The following is a 20491-nucleotide window of genomic DNA, read 5'->3' on the forward strand; positions in this document are numbered from 1 at the left end:
CGTTTTATACATATCTCACCAAAATGCAGGTAAGAATACACCTGTTGATTTATTGTTTATTCTCCTATCCTTAGAGCTGAATCATTTCCCATAGTTCACTGCTTAGTATTTTCCTAGTGTACTCAAAAAGCAGGGAAAACTGTAGAGTTTTTAATAAACCTGATAAGTAAATTATACCGGAAGCTGGTGAAAAATCACATTTCCTCTGCTTCTTGGGTGACCAGACGTCCTCTTTTACCCGGACATGTCCTCTTTTTGAGACTTAAAAAAATGTCAGAGCGGAATTTCACAAATGTCCGGGATTTTGTTTTTCTAGAGCTTACACAGAATTTCGAGAAGCGTTTCGTTCACAAACTAGTCCCACCCTCCCCTACTCCGTTTGATTCGCTTGAGTGAGAAGGGGGTGTGGTGAAGTAGCCTAAAATCTATGGATTGGATGGCCTGACTAGAGCTACAGTTATAGAGTCGATAACCTTCTCTGTAAACATTTAATTGGTCAGTCTGCACATCAGTAGTCATCCACCCTCCACCCCCACCGGAGACGTGTACTCTTTTTCACCATCTTAGATCTGGTCACCCTATTCTTGTGACACTCTGAAAAGTTGATATCTGTTTAATCAGAAAGTACAGTGGAACCTCTACTTACGAACTTGATCCGTTCTGTGACCTGGTTAATAAGTGGAAAACTTCGTTTCTCTAGTCAATTTTCCCCATTTAAAGCCCACCCCGAAAGTCACCTTTTTGCACTGATATATGTTTACATAACTTTCAAATTAGTAAAAAAATGTGCATGTATCATTACTCAAAAGAAAAGAGAAATACAGTGGTAACAGTAATAAAAATGAAACTAGAGGTCTGCATTTCCAGGAGGAAACGTGAAATGTTGTGCCATTGAAACCCCTGTCCCCAAGTGAGGGACAAGTGCTTCAAGCGAGGCTGTCTATACGGTAAACGCGTGGGTCCTTAGGTGATGCTATGGTGAAGGAGTTGACTGCTAAGCTGTTGGTACTGGGATGTTAAGAGAGCAGTCTCCCACAGCAGTTTACAATGGACTCTATGGAGCTCCGTAGGCCATGAATGGAAAACGATACATTTAGAATTCCACCTTATAAAACAATTCCACCTTATGAAACCCACAAGTGTATTGAGATGTCCACACGTAAAAATGACCACTGTAGATGAAAGGATAAAATGTAGAAAAGACAGCCAGTATATTTTGAAGGCGGTATTCTAAAAAAAAAACATAAGAAACCCTGGATAATTAAGACGTCCACCTTAAAAATGACTTTTAAAGGTTAGAGACTGCCTATGTAGTTCTGTGTCCCTCACAGCTCTCCCCCTCAGTCTCTGCCTCTGCCCCCTCCCCCTCTCCCCTCTCTCTCTCTCACATGCACGCTTGCAGATCACAACTGACAGACTCACGATTCAATAAATTTCAACCCGGGGGACCCTCCAAAAAACCTCCCGGAGCTCGAAAACATTTCCAAATTTTTGCACTTTGAATGAAAATTGATGGTGTAATGATGAGTTAAAAACAGGCAAAATTTTGAAATTCTGCATTCTGACCCGCTCTTAAAATACATTGAGCTCTATGGGAGTGAAACCCTCCCAAGTGTGGAACAAAAATTCATAACTCAGAAACAGTATTCTCAAACAATCTGAAACTTACATGTGTAATTTCTCTACCATGTAAAATTTAAATGAAGTCTGTAGGTGAAAGTATAAGGACGTTATGGCGAAATGTTCGGCAGAAAATTGTAAAAGAAATAATATCATTTCAATGCATTCCTATGGGAGCATACAAATGCTTATAGCTCAGAACGATTTTCCCAAATTACTTAACTGTATATACCGTTGCAACAAGGAGAGTCTGGGGATCGATCTGGTATAAAAAAATCTGCAGATTGAGTGTGAATGGAGTGTGTTATGATGAGTTAAAAACAGGAGAAAAATTTAGAAACCGCACTCTGAGCCGCTCTAAAAATACATTGAACTCTATGGGAGCCAAAACCCTCCCTAGTGCAGAACAAAAATTCATAACTTAAAATACGTATTTTCAAAAATGTTCAAATTTACAGGTGATAGAAAGGACAGGTTTCTCTACAATTTAAAATTGAACTGAATTTAAAATGAAGTATCTAGGTGAAACTATAAGTAAGTTATGGCGAATTGTTCAGCTAAAAAGTGAAAAAACAGTTTTCGGGCAGAGAAGCTAGAGTGTGGTGACATCACGCACTCTAGCTGTCACCCATTCAAATGAATGGAGGGATTTTGACGGAGGGATAGAAAGGGAAGGATGAGTGCAAGAGGTCCGAAAATGGACATGACAGGTCCCGGTGCTCCCAGGTCTGACCGTCAGAAATCTCAGGTTTGTAGCTTGAAAATTGACAGAGTTAGAGCACTTTGAAAATTTATTCCATAGAAATGACTGGGGAAAAACTGAGCGAAAAACGAGTGTAGTGGGCAAATGAGTGCAGGTATTGGAAAGCTGTATACAAGCCCACATCGTCGCTATAAGACGCACAATTTCCAGGTGGAACGGAGTCGATAGCTCAAAAACTGCAGGATGAGTTAAGCGGACAATGAAATGCGGAATAATAAGAATACTGAAAAATAGAAGAACAATAAAAAAGATTTAAGTGGTTACATATCGCTACCTTGAAGACGTGACAACTGGCTGGAGGAGTAACACAGGCACTGGCTGTATGACAGGGGGGTGGGTGGAATAATGGAGAGTAGGCGGGTGAATGTGGGGAGACGAAGCGTAGATACTTAGCACGAATTAGTACTTAATTTAGCACGAATTTCGATGTCTGTTATTTACACTAATGCCAAATTGCTAAAGCTACAATTTGCTAATCTTAAAAGCTCACTCAAGTCTGGGCACGCTGGGAGACTTGCCTATTGGGGTCAGTGGCCATTTCCAGCCGCCGGCTCGGCAGAGACTCGGGTTTGTTTCTAGAGTCATGGTTCATTGGTGGAGGCAAAAAATATTCAAATGCCTGGTTCGTATCTTGGAAAGTTTGTTAGTATAGGCGTTCGTTAGTAGAGGTTCCACTGTATTGGGACTTTGAATATCCCACCCACATCAACCTTCAGGTTTGTTGAGAGACTGAACTAAATATAGTCTAAAGATGCAGGGGTTGTGTAAATTCGGTCTGCATACTTTGGCCATTGATGGAAAGCAGGAAATTAGATAAAGAATGTAAGAAAAATTAAAGCAGGAAACAGTTAACCAACTTTAATTTTTTTAAATGTAAAAAAGGAAACTTGGAACCAATTTCTGATTTGAAAACAGAAAAGAAAATTGCCAAGAAATAAACAGGAAAATTGTCAGTTTCCTAAAAATTCAATACTCTGTGAATGATTCAGAGAGTCGAAATAATGGGAGTCGACTCAGTGACTTGGTTCACGTGAGCGTTCTAACTGTGCATTTTGAACTTGGACAGAACGCTGCATCTTTTACGTCTTAAACTGTGGAGAATATTTTTAAATGTTTCATATTGACTCTGTCCATGTTTATGACTCTGGCGCTCTCCTGGTTAAAACAAAACTGTGTGAACAGTGAGAGTCAAGTGAACACCCATTTTTCAAATTAAACCAGTTATACAAATGGAACTGAGCACCTTCACTGAGCGGAGGCAGAGCATAGTGTAAACAAACATACACCCACCCTCTTTCCTTCTGGCCCAGTTCTGTTTCTGTGATTTACAGGAGCTTGTAAATTTAGTGTTAGAGCCTGAAGGTTCGTTCCCCATAATGAAATACAGATACTCCCTCTTTTCTGTATCTTTGCTGCTAAGTGGGATTCACATAACTCTCGGTGGCAACATTCTTGTTCTTCCTGGTGAATATAGCCACTGGTACAACATGCGTGTAGTCGTGGAGGGGCTGGTGGCTCGGAATCACAACGTGACGGTGCTTGTGCACACATCTTCACCCTCAGTCAAGTACTCACAAAAGGAGAACTTCAAATACATTCTTTTTAATATCGACATGGACCAAGAAGAGGCACTGAACGTGTGGCAAACCTTCATTACAACGAGTATGCTTCAGACCGCCAGTGGGATTAAGGCCTGGACAATGTTTTGGAATATGATGTCTGGATTTACCCGTTTAATTGAGGTGGTATGTCAGGGAATGCTCCTGAACAAACAGCTTATTGCTTCCCTCAGGGAATCGCACTTTGACGTGGTTCTGTACGATCCCATGATGCCGTGTGGGGATCTACCTGAAGATACAAAGATTTTAAGTATATTTACAACAGTGCACATGGTAGTTAAATTTTATTGTTCCAGTTCTGTGTCAAAGTTGGAGTTTGTTCACATCTAATCATACAGCATTCTGGTGGATTGTGACCAGAGTGAGTTCCACAGGTCAGGAGATAACATCACCAACTCCTGAGGCCCCTTTCCCATGGTCATTATGAACAGCTTGTGATAATGAACTCCAACGACATGCTGATTTATAAGCACGGGTGCTTTTCTTCTCATACTGATTCATTAAAGATGTTATGTTCATCTGCAGTTTTATAAAGTTTCATTTACCAGGTAAATGCAGTACTTGCAAGAAAAAGAAATCACACAATCAGTCTGTAGTCGTAAGCCCTAGGGTTTTTTCAAACCCATAAAGCAAACAAACATGTCCCGCCCTGTTTCCTTTGTCCCAGTTCAGTGGAGCCTCAGTCAGAGTTCAGGGATTGGGTTTACAGGCGCTTGTGAAGTTGATAGTAGAAGCAGCAGTTAGACCAGCTCTTGGTTTGTTTTGGAAAATGAACGGGAGGTATAGATATTTTTTCCCGTTGGTCACTTTGCTGCTAAGTGGGACTCATGTAGCACTTGGTGGTAACATTCTGATGATTCCTGGGGAATTCAGCCACTGGCACAACATGCGTGTACTTGTAGAGGCACTGATGGCTCGGAATAACAACGTTACGGTGCTTGTGCACACGGCTTCACCTTCGATCAACTTCTCACAAAAGGAGAATTTCACATACATTGCTTTTAAAATCAACATGGAAAAACAAGAAGCAGAGGCCATGTGGCAGAACTTGATCAACACTTGGATAAATCAGACCCTCACCAGTTTTCAAACTTTTTCCTTGTTTTGGAACATAATGTTGGATGCTAATCATTTTTTCAAGGCAGCATGTGAAGGAATGCTCCTCAACCAACGGCTCATAGCCTTACTAAGGGAATCGCACTTTGACGTGGTTGTGTATGATCCTGTGATGCCATGCAGTGATCTTTTGGCAGAGACCCTTGGTCTGCCTCATGTAGTGTCCCTTCGGTTCACAATGGCATACAATTCTGAAAGACTGTGTGATCAGTTGCCTGTCCCACCATCGTATGTGCCTGCTATTGCTGCTCAAGGCCATCTAACGGATCACATGAACTTCTTAGAGCGGTTAGAGAATATGCTGATATACATTGCTCACACTGCGTTATTAAAAGTGTATCTGTTTCTCACATTTGATACATTTCTCACCAAAATATCAGGTAAGAAAACACTGATTTGTTTTTTAATATATATTTGTTTTTTTGTTGTATATATGTAGCTGGAAAATGTTGAATTTCAGCTGTACATTAGTAAGTAATTTGTAATTAGTTGATCTTAAAGTGTGCTCAACAATATAGTTCAAGATGTCTTCATCCCTCTTTTCTTTTATTATTAATTGGTTCTGAAGACCTACTGGTGGTTTCAGGCTTTGGTTCCAGTAATTTTCACGTTCTCTGCTTCATAACTTTCATATTTTATAAGATATATGTAAGGTGAAGGTGTCATATAAAAGCTGAAACTGTTCTTTCAATGGTGTTTATGTAATAATTTCTGTAATAAGGGGATTTGGGCTGTGCACATCTCATGCTTATACTTCTGCAGGCAGCATTTTCTGATACACTACTATGTAGCATGTCCGAGTATATTCATTCATTCATTCATTATCTGTAACCGCTTATCCAATTCAGGGTCGCGGTGGGTCCAGAGCCTACCTGGAATCATTGGGCACAAGGCAGGAATACACCCTGGAGGGGGCGCCAGTCCTTCACAGGGCAACACAGACACACACACACACACATTCACTCACACACTCACACCTACGGACACGTTTTTTGAGTCGCCAATCCACCTACTAACTTGTGTTTGTGGGAGGAAACCGGAGCACCCGGAGGAAACCCGCGCGGACATGGGGAGAACACACTAACTCCTCACACACAATCACCCGGAGCGGGAATCAAACCCACAACCTCCAGGTCCCTGGAGCTGTGTGACTGCGACACTACCTGCTACGCCACCGTGCCGCCCATGTCAGAGTATATTGCTGTTTTATTTAAGCAGCTGTACGTATAAAGTACACTATGGCAGCACATTTTGACAAGGTAGAATGACTCGTTCTGAAACTAGCCAGAGGCTAACAAGTAAACTACGCAGGAAGCTGATCTGAAGACTAATCTCCTGTACCTAACAGGCAAACCCACAACTCTGTGTGACACTATGGGAAAAGCTGATATCTGGTTAATCAGAACTTATTGGGACTTTGAATATCCCAGACCATTCCTGCCGAACTTCAAATTTGTTGGGGGACTTCACTGCAAGCCTGCGAAGCCACTTCCAAAAGTAAGACTATTGTTCAATGATTCAGGGCTCTTTTGAATGTTCGCATGCTGGAGTTCTGTAATGATATATAACAGGACAGTTACTCCACATATAAAGTTTAAGGCCTAATATGTTCTTACTATCTTGATCTCAGTCGTACAAATTTGGTCTACCGTTACTACACCGAGCAAACAAGCAAAACACTAGGCATCTACATTTTCTCCTTCAGAAACCCAGCACAGATGGTGATACACATCTCAAGCTAGGTGTTTCGTCGTATAACTAGTATATATCTGTGTTTTTGTTTTCTTTTTTTGTTTTGTAGGAGATGGAGGAGTTTGTTCAGAGCTCAGGGGATGATGGCATTGTGGTGTTTTCACTGGGCTCCATGGTGAAGAACCTCACCAAAGAAAGAGCCAACACCATTGCTTCAGCTCTCGCACAGATCCCACAAAAGGTCTGAATTTGAAAAAAATATCACGTTTCAGGCTAAAATATAAAAAGCTTTAGTAATTGTAGTATTTCATCTTCAAAATCCCCATGTTTATTTACAGGTCTTGTGGCGGTACGCAGGAGAGAAACCAGATACACTCGCCTCTAACACAAAAATCTATGACTGGATTCCCCAGAATGACCTGCTTGGTAAATGATAGTTTTGATGTGTGAATGTATACAAAGGCCCAACCAATAAGTTAGCAACACAGCTACAACATTACCATACAGATAGGACCTATAAATGTGGATAAGAGATAGAATGAATTGTTGATGTTAAACTCTCAGTCAGGAGTGTCCTTAGCATGAGATCTACAGGAGTTGGACAATGAAACTGAAACCAGTGGTTTTAGACCACAATAATTTTTAGTATGGTGTAGGGCCTCTTTTTGCGGCCAATACAGTGTCAGTTCGTCTTGGGAATGACATACACAAGTCCTGCACAGTGGTCAGAGGGATTTTAAGCCATTCTTCTTGCAGGATAGTGGCCCGGTCACTACGTGATGCTGGTGGAGGAAAACATTTCCTGACTCGCTTCTCCAAAACACCCCAAAGTGGCTCAATAATATTTAGATCTGGTGACTGTGCAGGCCATGGGAGATGTTCAGCTTCACTTTCATGTTCATCAAACCAATCTTTCACCAGTCTTGCTGTGTGTATTGGTGCATTGTCGTCCTGATACACGGCACCGCCTTCAGGATACAATGTTTGAACCATTGGATGCACATGGTCTTACTGGTGCAATGTGCAATTAATGAAGATTGGCCACCAGGCTGGTCCAATTTAGCCATGAAACCTCCCACACTAAAATGACAGGTGTTTCAGTTTCATTGTCTAACCCCTGTACCTGCGATATGGGATTTACCTTCTAAAGCATTTAAATGCAGATAAACTACTGGGATTTTAATATTAGACTATTTTATGGCATTTTATGATATACATCAGTTGACCTGTGTTTTAGTGAATGGTCTCAAATATGCACTAATGTCTCATATGTGATAGGACACACTAAAACCAAGGCCTTCATCACTCATGGTGGGACAAATGGAATCTATGAAGCTATTTACCATGGTGTTCCAATGGTGGGCCTCCCTCTGTTTGGTGACCAGCCCGACAACCTCCTCCACATGAAAACCAAAGGAGCCGCTGTTATGCTTGACTTCAACAAACTACAGACCAAAGACCTGAAGGAGGCTATCACTGAAGTTGTTAACAATCCGTCGTAAGTTGATGTTTTTTATATGCCTTAACATGGAGATGAAGTTAAGCCTTGTTAGAAATTCGGCATTGAAGAGTCAGGAGACTGGAGTTCGGCGTTGATGGGAGTTTATTTACACATACACAGGATCATGTATGAGTACAACTGTGTGACAGTATTCTATCTCAGGATGATCTGAAGTTTGGAAACTGGAGGTTTGGAGGTTTCCTCACGTGCATGCAGAAAAGCACGGGCACAGGTTGGTCATCAGTTTGTCACCAGTTCAGTCTATAGCCAGTTAATTCTGTACCCAGTTCAGTCTGTTCTCAGTCCAGTCTGTGACTGTTGCCATTCCAGTCTGTTCCCGATCCAGTCCAACACCAAATATTTTAGAAGGGCCTTATATACATTGGAGAAATGGGGGAAGGGAAGAAGAGGAGTTTGAGGTAAGAATGAAAAGGAGGTGTGAGACAGGAAGGGGGGGAAAGGTGAGAGAAAATGGAAATCAGGGGAGGGATAGGAGGAAGAATAGGGGTGAGAGGAGGGGTAGGTGTGATAAGGGTGATGGTCAAGGAAAGAAGGAGCTAAGCTAGAACAAGAGGTGTGAGGGGGAGGGGTATGATGAAAGACAGTTTCTCTCAGCGTGGACCGTGGAGAATTTGCCATCTTTAACTTAACAACTGTATGTTCTTTATGTTAAAAGCAAATGAGCCAGGTGTTATGGTAAATAATGTTTGCAAAATATCTGGAGAAACAAAAATATTAGAGAACAATTCAGAACTTTGATTAGTAGTATATTAGTAGTGACCTTTTTTGATGCAGTAGTTTCATCAGCCATCTTCTATGGAGTGGTCTGCTGGGGCAGCAATATCTCTGCCACAGACAGGAGGAGACTGGACAAACTCATTCAGAGGTCCCACTCTCTCCTGGGAAGCCCCTAGACCCAGTGCAAGTGGTGGGAGAAAGGAGAATGCTAACCAAGTTAACATCCGTGCTGGAGAATGACTCTCACCCCCTGCATGAGACTCTGACAGCACTGGGCAGTTCCTTCAGTGTCTGACTGCTTCACCCCAAGAGTGTGAAAGAACCACTCACATCTATCTACACTGACACTTTACTTACACTAAGAATAAACAACGTACGTTTATTTCAATGATGCATACATTGTGCAATATTTAGGACTAATACAATACTGTGATATTCTACAATATAACGTGCAGTTTTTCAATCTATCTACCAATGTGCATTATTTCCATGTACAATAGTCATGTTCATTCATTGTAAATATTCTTCAGAACTTGTGATATTTCTATTTTTTAATTATAATTTATAATCCATTATTTATGTTTATATTAATTACTAAGTTTCTGTTTTCTTTTTATTACTGAGTACTTTACTGCCCCTTTGCTGCTGTAACACTGTGAATTTACCCCCTGTGCAACTAATAAAGGATTATCTTATCTTAGTTTATTAATTGGTTACATTTAATAGAGAAAACATTGGCTCTGTGCTTTTAAAAACCCTAAAAAATGTAGATAAAAAATACAAAAGACTTATTCCTTATTTTATGGAAAAAGGCTGGTTAGCAGTTGTTTGTGGTGACAACTGGTGACAAAATATAAATGTTATAAATATGTTCATTACACTTTCTATTGCAATCTTGCAGCTTCTCTTGGTTATTTTCTGACTGGAATGTTGTTGAAAACTAATACAGTTCTTGATAATGTATTAAAAATATTTGATGAGATGAAATAAGAATCCCTCATAAAACTGCATAAAACATGTCACTACTACTGAGGCAAAATGCACCCAAATTGCACCTTAACCTGGTGCAAGAACTTAGGACATGAGGGCATCTCCCCTGATCTGACCTAGATATTTTTTCATTTATATTTCAATATATTTAATTTCTTCTCCTAGGTATAAAGAGAGCATCATGAGGCTTTCCCAAATTCACCACGACCAGCCCATGAAGCCTCTGGATCAAGCCGTCTACTGGATTGAGTTTGTGATGCGCAACAAAGGAGCCAAGCACCTGAGGGTGGAAGCCCATAACCTCACATGGTACCAGTACCACTGCCTGGACGTCGCTGCCTTTCTGCTCTCCGTAGTCGCTCTGGTCACGTTCGTCTTTGTGAAGACCTGTGCTTGGCTCTTCCGTAAATGCTGTAGAAGGACATCAAAAGGAAAAAAGAGCAAAAACGAGTAGATCATATAGTGCAGATTGTTGTATTAATGATTACTGTGATGTTTCTACAGGACTTTAAAAACCAGAATACAGCACAGTACTGTCACATTACATTGTACACTGCAATATTCTGCCTTTGTGAGTGCATGAGCCAGTCAACTTCAAACCTCAGATAAATCAAACGTGTGTTTAATGAATTGTTTTCAACGTTCTTGACTGCATTTAAAGTTCAGGGATTTTTATGCAAATCTTGTACTGTCTTTTGTTTTGAATTAAATAAAATTTTGATTGTTTAATTGTTACGCTTATTCTTTTTGAATTTATTTGAAACGTTCCACAGGTATGTAAATAATAATCCAGTGAATCTGCATTTTTGGTTAAAAATATTTAAAACTAATAATACAGAAAATAAAAACAAATTGTGCATATAGCTCCAGAATTATCAGCACATTTCATGTCATTAAATGTAATCTGTATCATCTATCACTCTTAAATTCTAGATTATTATGAAGGGCTCTTAAAGTTACTGTTATATTATTAAAAATAAATAAGTCTTACTTGTTCTTAATCTGTTAAAATGTTACTTTCACCCATATTAAATCATGATACACCAGTCTAAAAACTGTTGCAGTTAAAGATCATCTAATGGATCACATAAACTTCTTAGAGCAGTTAGAGAATTTACTGTTATAGGTTGCTCAAACTACCTTATTAAGAGTGCAGCAAATTCTCGCGTTTTATACATATCTCACCAAAATGCAGGTAAGAATACACCTGTTGGTTTATTGTTTATTCTCCTATCCTTAGAGCTGAATCATTTCCCATAGTTCACTGCTTACCCAGTAAACAAGGAACGTCCCTGGACGTTTAGAATAGGTCTAAAGGTAGTCTGTCCGTCAAGGACATATTTTAAACGTCAATGGACGTCCAAAATCCATCTTAATAATTTAGTTAAGTGGCGACCAATCGATAAAGTCAGTGGACGTCCAAAATGTGTTTTATACAAATAATTTATTTCGGGACCAATTAATAACGTCAATGGACGTCCAAAATACGTCTAATAGTCGTCTTTTCAATGTCTGTGTCTGGACGTCTTTTCAACTTTCATTTTCAACCTTAAGAGAACGTTGATTAGACGGCAGTCATTACGTTATTTCAACGTTGAATCAACGGCTAAATGTTTACTGGATAGTATTTTCCTAGTGTACTCAAAAATCAGGGCAAACTCTAGAGAAGGCGTGCCCAACTCCAGTCCTGGAGGGCCGGTGTCCAGCAAAGTTTGGTGATTGCTCTGCTAAAACACACCCCTTAAACCTGGCAATTAACAGATGAGTTGACTCAGGTGTGTTTGAGCAGAGGTATAACTTGCTGGATACCGGCCATCCAGGACTGGAGTTGGGCACCCCTGCTCTAGAGTTTTTAATAAACCTGATAAGTAAATTATACCGGAAGCTGGTGCAAAATCACATTTACTCTGCTTCTTGTGACACTGTGAAAAGTTGATATCTGATTAATCAGAAAGTATTGGGACTTTCAATATCCCGCCCACACCAACCGTCCAACTGAACTAAATGTAGTCTAAAGACGCAGGGGTTGTGTAAATCCGGTCTGTATATTTTGGCCGTTGATGGAAAGCAGGAAATTAGATAAAGAATGTAAGAAAAATTAAAGCAGGAAACAGTTAACCAACTTTAATTTTTTTTAATGTAAAAAAGGAAACTTGGAACCAATTTCTGATTTGAAAATAGAAAAGAAAATTGCCAAGAAATAAACAGGAAAATTGTCAGTTTCCTAAAAATTCAATACTCTGTGAATGATTCAGAGAGTCGAAATAATGGGAGTCGACTCAGTGACTTGGTTCGCGTGAGCGTTCTAACTGTGCATTTTGAACTTGGACAGAACGCTGCATCTTTTACGTCTTAAACTGTGGAGAATATTTTTAAATGTTTCACATTGACTCTGTCCATGTTTATGACTCTGGCGCTCTCCTGGTTAAAACAAAACTGTGTGAACAGTGAGAGTCAAGTGAACACCCATTTTTCAAATTAAACCAGTTATACAAAAGGAACTGAGCACGTTTACTGAGCAGAGGCGGAGCATAGTGTAAACAAACATACACCCACCCTCTTTCCTTCTGGCCCAGTTCTGTTTCTGTGATTTACAGGAGCTTGTAAATTTAGTGTTAGAGCCCGAAGGTTCGTTCCCCATAAGGAAATACAGATACTCCCTCTTTTCTGTATCTTTGCTGCTAAGTGGGATTCACATAACTCTCGGTGGCAACATTCTTGTTCTTCCTGGTGAATACAGCCACTGGTACAACATGCGTGTAGTCGTGGAGGGGCTGGTGGCTCGGAATCACAAAGTGACGGTGCTTGTGCACACATCTTCACCCTCAGTCAAGTACTCACAAAAGGAGAACTTCAAATACGTTCTTTTTAATATCGACATGGACCAAGAAGAGGCACTGAACGTGTGGCGAACCTTCATTACAACGAGTATGCTTCAGACCGCCAGTGGGATTAAGGCCTGGACAATGTTTTGGAGTATGATGTCTGGATTTACCCGTTTAATTGAGGCGGTATGTGAGGGAATGCTCCTGAACAAACAGCTCATTGCTTCCCTCAGGGAATCGCACTTTGACGTGGTTCTGTACGATCCCATGATGCCGTGTGGGGATCTACTGGCAGAGATTCTTGGTCGCCCCCATGTGATATACATTAGACTCAGTGTGGCGTATTATATGGAGAGACTCTGTGGCCAGTTGCCAACACCAGCGTCTTATGTGCCTGCAGTGTCCACACAAGGCCACCTCAGCGACCACATGAACTTCATAGAGCGGCTAGAGAATGTCCTGCTGTACATTGGTGCCACAGCATTATTCAAACTATATACAATGTTAACGTATGATAAGCATTACGCCAAAATAACAGGTAAGGTAGCACTAAGGACTTTCATTTTTCACCTAATTAGTGTGTTACAGATTCCTGCTGTTCCCTGAACAAGAATTATATCAGTTCAGAGGTCTGAACAATCAAGGACAATGGACCTGAAAATACAAAGATTTAAAGTATATTTACAACAGTGCACATGGTAGTTAAATTTTATTGTTCCAGTTCTGTGTCAAAGTTGGAGCTTGTTCACATCAAATCATACAGTATTCTGGTGGATTGTGACCAGAGTGAGTTCCACAGGTCAGGAGATAACATCGCCAACTCCTGAGGCCCCTTTCCTGTGGTCATCATGAACAGCTTGTGATAATGAACTTCAAAGAGATGCTGGTTTATAGGCACGGGTGCTTTTTCTCCTCATACTGACTTATTGAAGATAATGTTATGTTCATCTGCAGTTTTATAATGTTTCACTTACCAGGTAAATGCAGTACTTGCAAGAAAAAGAAATCACACCATCAGTATGTAGTCGTAAGGCCTAGGTTTTTTTTTTCAAACCCATAAAGCAAATATGTCCCGCCCTGTTTCCTTTGTCCCAGTTCAGTGGAGCCTCAGTCAGAGTTCAGGGATTGGGTTTACAGGCGCTTGTGAAGTTGATAGTAGAAGCAGCAGTTAGACCAGCTCTCGGTTTATTTTAGAAAATGATGTACAGATATTTCCTCCCGTTGGTCGTTTTGCTGCTAAGTGGGACTCATGTAACTCTCAGTGGTAACATTCTGGTGCTTCCTGCTGAATACAGCCACTGGCACAACATGCGTGTACTTGTAGAGGCGCTGATGGCTCGGAATCACAACGTGACGGTGCTTGTGCCCACGGCTTCACCTTCGATCAACTTCTTACAAAAGGAGAATTTCACATACATTGCTTTTAAAATCAACATGGAAAAACAAGAAGCAGAGGCCATGTGGCAGAACTTCATCAACACTTGGATGAATCAGACCCTCACCAGTTTTCAGACTTTTTCCTTGTTGTGGAGCATGCTGTCGGAATTCAATCAATTTATTGAGGCATCATGTGAGGGAATGCTCCTCAACCAACAGCTCATAGCTTCACTAAGGGATATGCACTTTGACGTGGTTGTCTATGACCCTGTGATGCCATGCAGTGATCTTTTGGCAGAGACCCTTGGTCTGCCTCATGTGGTGTCCATTCGGCTCACAATGGCGTATAGTGTGGAAAGACTGTGTGGTCAGTTGCCTGTACCACCATCGTATGTGCCTGCTGTTGCTGCTCAAGGCCATCTTACGGATCACATGAACTTCTTAGAGCGGTTAGAGAATATGCTGTTATACATTGCTCACACTGCGTTATTTAAAGTGCAGCAGATTCTCGTGTTTGATAAGATTCTCCTCAAAGTATCAGGTAAGAAAACACTGATTTGTTTATTGATGTACCTGGAAAATGTTTATTCATGTACCTGGAAAATTTTGAACTTCTGCCTTTCATTGATAAGTAACTTGTGGTGCAGCAGGCAGTGTCGCAGTCACACAGCTCCAGGGACCTGGAGGTTGTGGGTTCGAGTCCCGCTCTGGGTGACTGTCTGTGAAGAGTTTGGTGTGTTCTCCCTGTGTCTGCGTGGGTTTCCTCCGGTTTCCTCCCACAGTCCAAAAACACAAGTTGGTAGGTGGATTGGTGACTCAAAAGACACCGTAGGTGTGAGTGAATGTGTGTGTGAATGTGGCGCCCCCTCCAGGGTGTATTCCTGCCTTGCACCCAATGATTCCAGGTAGGCTCTGGACCCACTGCGACCTTGAACTAGATAAACGCTTTCAGATAATGAATGAATGAACCTGTTAAGTAAACTATGCAGGAAACCAATCTGAAGACTAATCTCCTATGTTCCTGTACCTCACAGGCAAACCCACTACTCTGTGTGACACTATGGGAAAAGCTGATATCTGGTTAATCAGAACTTATTGGGACTTTGAATATCCCAGACCATTCCTGCCGAACTTCAAATTTGTTGGGGGACTTCACTGCAAGCCTGCGAAGCCACTTCCAAAAGTAAGACTATTGTTCAATGATTCAGGGCTCTTTTGAATGATTGCATGCTGGAGTTCTGTAATGATTTATAACAGGACAGTTACTCAACATATAAAGTTTAAGGCCTAATATGTTCTTACTATCTTGATCTCAGTCGTACAAAGTTGGCAAAACACTAGGCATCTACATTTTCTCCTTCAGAAACCCAGCACAGATGGTGAGACTCATCTCAAGCTAGGTGTTTCATCGTATCACAAGTATATATCTGTGTTTTTGTTTTCTTTTTGTTTTGTAGGAGATGGAGGAGTTTGTTCAGAGCTCAGGGGATGATGGCATTGTGGTGTTTTCACTGGGCTCCATGGTGAAGAACCTCACCAAAGAAAGAGCTAACACCATTGCTTCAGCTCTCGCACAGATCCCACAAAAGGTCTGATTTTGAAAAATATCACATTTTAGGCTAAAATATAAAAAGCTTTAGTAATTGTAGTATTTCATCTTCAAAATCCCCATGTTTATTTACAGGTCTTGTGGCGGTACGCAGGAGAGAAACCAGATACACTCGCCTCCAACACAAAAATCTATGACTGGATTCCCCAGAATGACCTGCTCGGTAAATGATAGTTTTGATGTGTGAATGTATACAAAGGCCCAACCAATAAGTTAGCAACACAGCTACAACATTGCCATACAGATAGAACCTATAAATGTGGATAAATAACATTAGAACACACTGATCTAAAACAATACCAAAATGGGTAAGTTGCAGTTGATTTGCCCAGGACCTAATCTACAACACACCTCATGTCTGGCCCCAATAATATGGTCCTCTGGCTGAGCTGTAGCATTCAGACTCACACTGAGTGAATGCTGTCATTCAAGGCCAAATGTGGGCCATTAGAGAACTGCAGATATGAAACACATGGGCCAGGTTTGTTGGTCTGTTTTTCTGCCTTTTTTCTCTGGGACCTGCCTCCAAATGTTACATCTGGAGTGCTGAACCTGGATTATTAATCATAGAAGCTCAGTTCTTCCTAGTACAGCTCAGCATATATAATAGCACCATGATGATTTTAAAGCTGTAGTTGCAAGGTAAAAATACTACCTAGAGTTGCTTTAAGTACAAAACTGACTGATTTGCCTTTGAACAATTTTAGATTGTAGTTTCCTTTTTTATTTTCATTTCATTCTCTCTGAATGCTGTTTGGGTGGTACGGTGCTGCTACAGGTAGTGTGGCTGATGTGCATCTCCTTGGTCACTGGGTCTTGGGTTCAATCCTTACCTCAAGACACTGTCTGTGAAGAGGTGTCTCCTCACCTTATTTGAGTTTCCCATGCTAGTTCTGAGAGTAGAGTAGTGTCCTTAGCATGGGATCCACCTGCTAAATGTGTCTTCTAAAGCATTTAAATGCAGATAAACTACTGGGATTTTAACATTAGACTATTTTATGGTATTATTTATGTTATTTTATATATGCATCAGTTTACCTGTGTTTTAGTGAATGGTCTCAAATATGCACTAATGACTCATATGTAATAGGACACACTAAAACCAAGGCCTTCATCACTCATGGTGGGACAAATGGAATCTATGAAGCTATTTACCATGGTGTTCCAATGGTGGGCATCCCTTTGTTTGCTGACCAACCCGACAACCTCCTCCACATGAAAACCAAAGGAGCCGCTGTTATGCTTGACTTCAACAAACTACAGACCATAGACCTGAAGGAGGCTATCACTGAAGTTATTAACAATCCGTCGTAAGTTGATGTGTTTTTTATAAAATGAAATTAACATGGAGATGAAGTTAAGCGTGGACCATGGAGGATTTACCATCTTGAACTTAACTACTGTATGTTCTTTATGTCAAAAGCAAATGATCCAGGTGTTGTGGTAAATAACATAAATTGGTGCAAAATGTCTGGAGAAACAAAAATATTAGAGAACAATTCATAACTTTGATTAGTAGTGTAATAATTGGTTATATTTAGTATATTTATCTTTATTTTATGGAAAATGGCTGGTTAGGAGTGGTGACAACTGGTGACAGAATATTATATTATAAAATATAATATTCATTTATAATATAATGCTTTTAATTTCTTCTCCTAGGTACAAAGAGAGCATCATGAGGCTTTCCCGAATTCACCACGACCAGCCCATGAAGCCTCTGGATCAAGCCGTCTACTGGATTGAGTTTGTGATGCGCAACAAAGGAGCCAAGCACCTGAGGGTGGAAGCCCATAACCTCACATGGTACCAGTACCACTGCCTGGATGTCGCTGCCTTTCTGCTCTCCGTAGTCGCTCTGGTCACGTTCATCTTTGTGAAGACCTGTGCTTGGCTCTTCCGTAAATGCTGTAGAAGGACATCAAAAGGAAAAAAGAGCAAAAAAGAGTAGTTCATATAGTGCAGATTGTTGTATTAATGAATACTGTGATGTTTCTACAGGGCTTTAAAAACCAGAATGCGGCACTGTACTGTCACATTACATTGTACACTGCAATATTCTGCCTTTGTGAGTGTATGAGCCAGTGATTTGTTTTCAATGTTCTTGACTGCATTTAAAGTTCAGGGATTTTTAAGCAAATCTTGTACTGTCTTTTGTTTTGAATTAAATAATTTTGATTGTTTAATTGTTATGCTTATTCTTTTTGAATTTATTTGAAATGTTCCACGGGTATGTAAATAAAAATTCAGTGAATCTGCATTTTTGATTAAAAATATTTAAAATTAATAATATAGAAAATAAAAACAAATTGTGCATATAGCTCCAGAATTATCAGCACATTTCATGTCATTAAATGTAATCTGTATCATCTAGCCCTCTTAAATTCTCAGATTATTATGAAGGGCTCTTAAAGTTACTGAGTTTTTTATTATTTACATAATTGTTCGCTTTGTTTTTATTAAGTCTATGTCCATGGTAATATTAAATGTAATTCATTATATTATTAAAAATAAATAATTCTTACTTGTTCTTAATTTGTTAAAATGTTACTTTCACCCCGATTACATCATGTCTAAAAACTGTTGCAGTTCAAGATCATCTAATGGATCACATAAACTTCAGAGCAGTTAGAGAATATACTGTTATAAATTACTCACACTACGTTATTAAGAGTGCAGCAAATTCTCATGTTTTATACATATCTCACCAAAATGCAGGTAAGAACACACCTGTTAGTTTATTGTTTATTCTCCTCTCCTTAGAGCTGAATCATTTCCCATAGTTCACTGCTTAGTATTTTCCTAGTGTACTCAAAAAGCAGGTCGATAAGCAGGTTATTGGTCGATAACCTTCTCTGTAAACATTTAATTGGTCAGTCTGCACATCAGTAGTCGTCCACTCCCCACCCCCACCGGAGACGTGTCCTCTTTTTCACCATCTCAGATCTGGTCACCCTATTCTTGTGACACTCTGAAAAGTTGATATCTGGTTAATCAGAAAGTACAGTGGAACCTCTACTTACGAACTTAATCCGTTCCGTGACCCGGTTCGTAAGTGGAAAACTTCGTTTCTCGAGTCAATTTTCCCCATTTAAAATAATGGAAAAGCAATTAATGCGTTCCAGCCCACCCCGAAAGTCAGCTTTTTGCACTGATATATGTTTACATAACTCTCAAATTAGTAAAAAAATGTGCATGTATCATTACTCAAAAGAAAAGAGAAATACAGTGGTAACAGTAATAACAAAGAAACTAGAGGTCTGCATTTCCAGGAGGAAACATGAAATGTTGTGCCGCTGAAACCCCTGTCCCCAAGCGAGGGACAAGGGCTTCAAGCGAGGCTGTCTATACAGTAAACGCGTGGGTCCTTAGGTGACGCTATGGTGAAGGAGTTGACTGCTAAGCTGTTGGTACTGGGATGTTAAGAGAGCTGTCTCCCACAGCAGTTTACATTGGTCTCTATGGAGCTCCGTAGGCCATGAATGGAAAACGATACATTTAGAATTCCACCTTATAAAACAATTCCACCTTATGAAACCCACAAGTGTATTGAGATGTCCACACGTAAAAATGACCACTGTAGATAAAAAGATAAAATGTAGAAAAGACAGCCAGTTTATTTTGAAGGTGGTATTCTAAAAAAAAACATAAGAAACCCTGGATAATTAAGACGTCCACCTTAAAAATGACTTTTAAAGGTTAGAGACTGCCTATGTAGTTCTGTGTCTCTCACAGCTCTCCCCCTCAGTCTCTGCCTCTGCCCCCTCCCCCTCCCCGCTCTCTCTCTCACATGCACGCTTGCAGATCACAACTGACAGACTCACGATTCAATAAATTTCGACCCGGGGGGACCCTCCAAAAAACCTACCGTAACACAAAATCTTTTCCAAATTTTTGCACTTTGAATGAAAATTGATGGTGTAATGATGAGTTAAAAACAGGCAAAATTTTAAAATTCTGCATTCCGACCCGCTCTTAAAATACATTGAGCTCTATTGGAGTGAAACCCTCCCAAGTGTGGAACAAAAATTCATAACTCAAAAACAGTATTCTCAAACAATCTGAAACTTACATGTGTAATTTCTCTACCATGTAAAATTTAAATGAAGTCTGTAGGTGAAAGTATGAGGAAGTTATGGCGAAATGTTCGGCAGAAAATTGAAAAAGAAATAATATTATTTCAATGCATTCCTATGGGAGTGTACAAATGCTTATAGCTCAGAAAGATTTTCCCAAATCACTTAACTGTATATACCGTTGCAACAAGGAGAGTGTGGGGATCGTTCTGGTATAAAAAATCTGCAGATTGAGTGTGAATGGAGTGTGTTATGATGAGTTAAAAACAGGAGAAAAATTTAGAAACCGCTCTAAAAAAACATTGAACTCTATGGGAGCCGAAACCCTCCATAGTGCAGAAAAATTCATAACTTAAAAAACGTATTTTCAAAAATGTTCAAATTTACAGGTGCTAGAAAAGACAGGTTTCTCTACCATTTAAAATTGAACTGAATTTAAAATGAAGTATCTAGATGAAACTATCTAAACTAAAGGAAGTTATGGCGAATTGTTCGGCTAAAAAGTGAAAAAACATTTTTCGGGCAGAGAAGCTAGAGTGTGGTGACATCACGCACTCTAGATGTC

General features: G+C 40.1%; 2 protein-coding genes across 5 annotated transcripts; both read left to right on the forward strand.

The window, feature by feature from the left end:
* The first annotated feature begins 3718 nt into the window (after window positions 1-3718).
* LOC136675498 (UDP-glucuronosyltransferase 2A1-like) lies at window positions 3719-10736 on the forward strand. Of its 2 annotated transcripts, XM_066652057.1 has the most exons (7): window positions 3719-4125; window positions 5144-5498; window positions 6467-6615; window positions 6920-7051; window positions 7149-7236; window positions 8089-8308; window positions 10205-10736. In XM_066652057.1, exons 1-7 carry the CDS (start codon window positions 3760-3762, stop codon window positions 10491-10493), a joined length of 1599 nt encoding a protein of 532 aa, XP_066508154.1. In that variant the 5' UTR covers window positions 3719-3759; the 3' UTR covers window positions 10494-10736. The 2 variants fall into 2 exon arrangements, with proteins under 2 accessions (XP_066508154.1, XP_066508146.1); XM_066652049.1 differs by lacking the exon at window positions 3719-4125 and having other exon boundaries at window positions 4731-5498.
* A 1930-nt stretch (window positions 10737-12666) lies between these two features.
* On the forward strand, window positions 12667-18317 carry LOC136675303 (UDP-glucuronosyltransferase 2B15-like). 3 transcript variants are annotated; one of them, XM_066651815.1, is made up of 6 exons: window positions 12667-13402; window positions 15276-15424; window positions 15699-15830; window positions 15926-16013; window positions 16941-17160; window positions 17513-18317. In XM_066651815.1, the coding sequence occupies exons 1-6, from the start codon at window positions 12793-12795 to the stop codon at window positions 17799-17801; spliced, it is 1488 nt and encodes a 495-aa protein (XP_066507912.1). In that variant the 5' UTR covers window positions 12667-12792; the 3' UTR covers window positions 17802-18317. The 3 variants fall into 3 exon arrangements, with proteins under 3 accessions (XP_066507912.1, XP_066507904.1, XP_066507914.1); XM_066651807.1 differs by lacking the exon at window positions 12667-13402 and adding an exon at window positions 13409-14782; XM_066651817.1 differs by lacking the exon at window positions 12667-13402 and adding an exon at window positions 14908-15040 and having other exon boundaries at window positions 17513-18314.
* Window positions 18318-20491: the final 2174 nt, after the last annotated feature.

The sequence above is a fragment of the Hoplias malabaricus genome, chromosome 2 (assembly GCF_029633855.1).
Source record: "Hoplias malabaricus isolate fHopMal1 chromosome 2, fHopMal1.hap1, whole genome shotgun sequence".
Taxonomy (NCBI): Eukaryota; Metazoa; Chordata; class Actinopteri; order Characiformes; family Erythrinidae; genus Hoplias; species Hoplias malabaricus.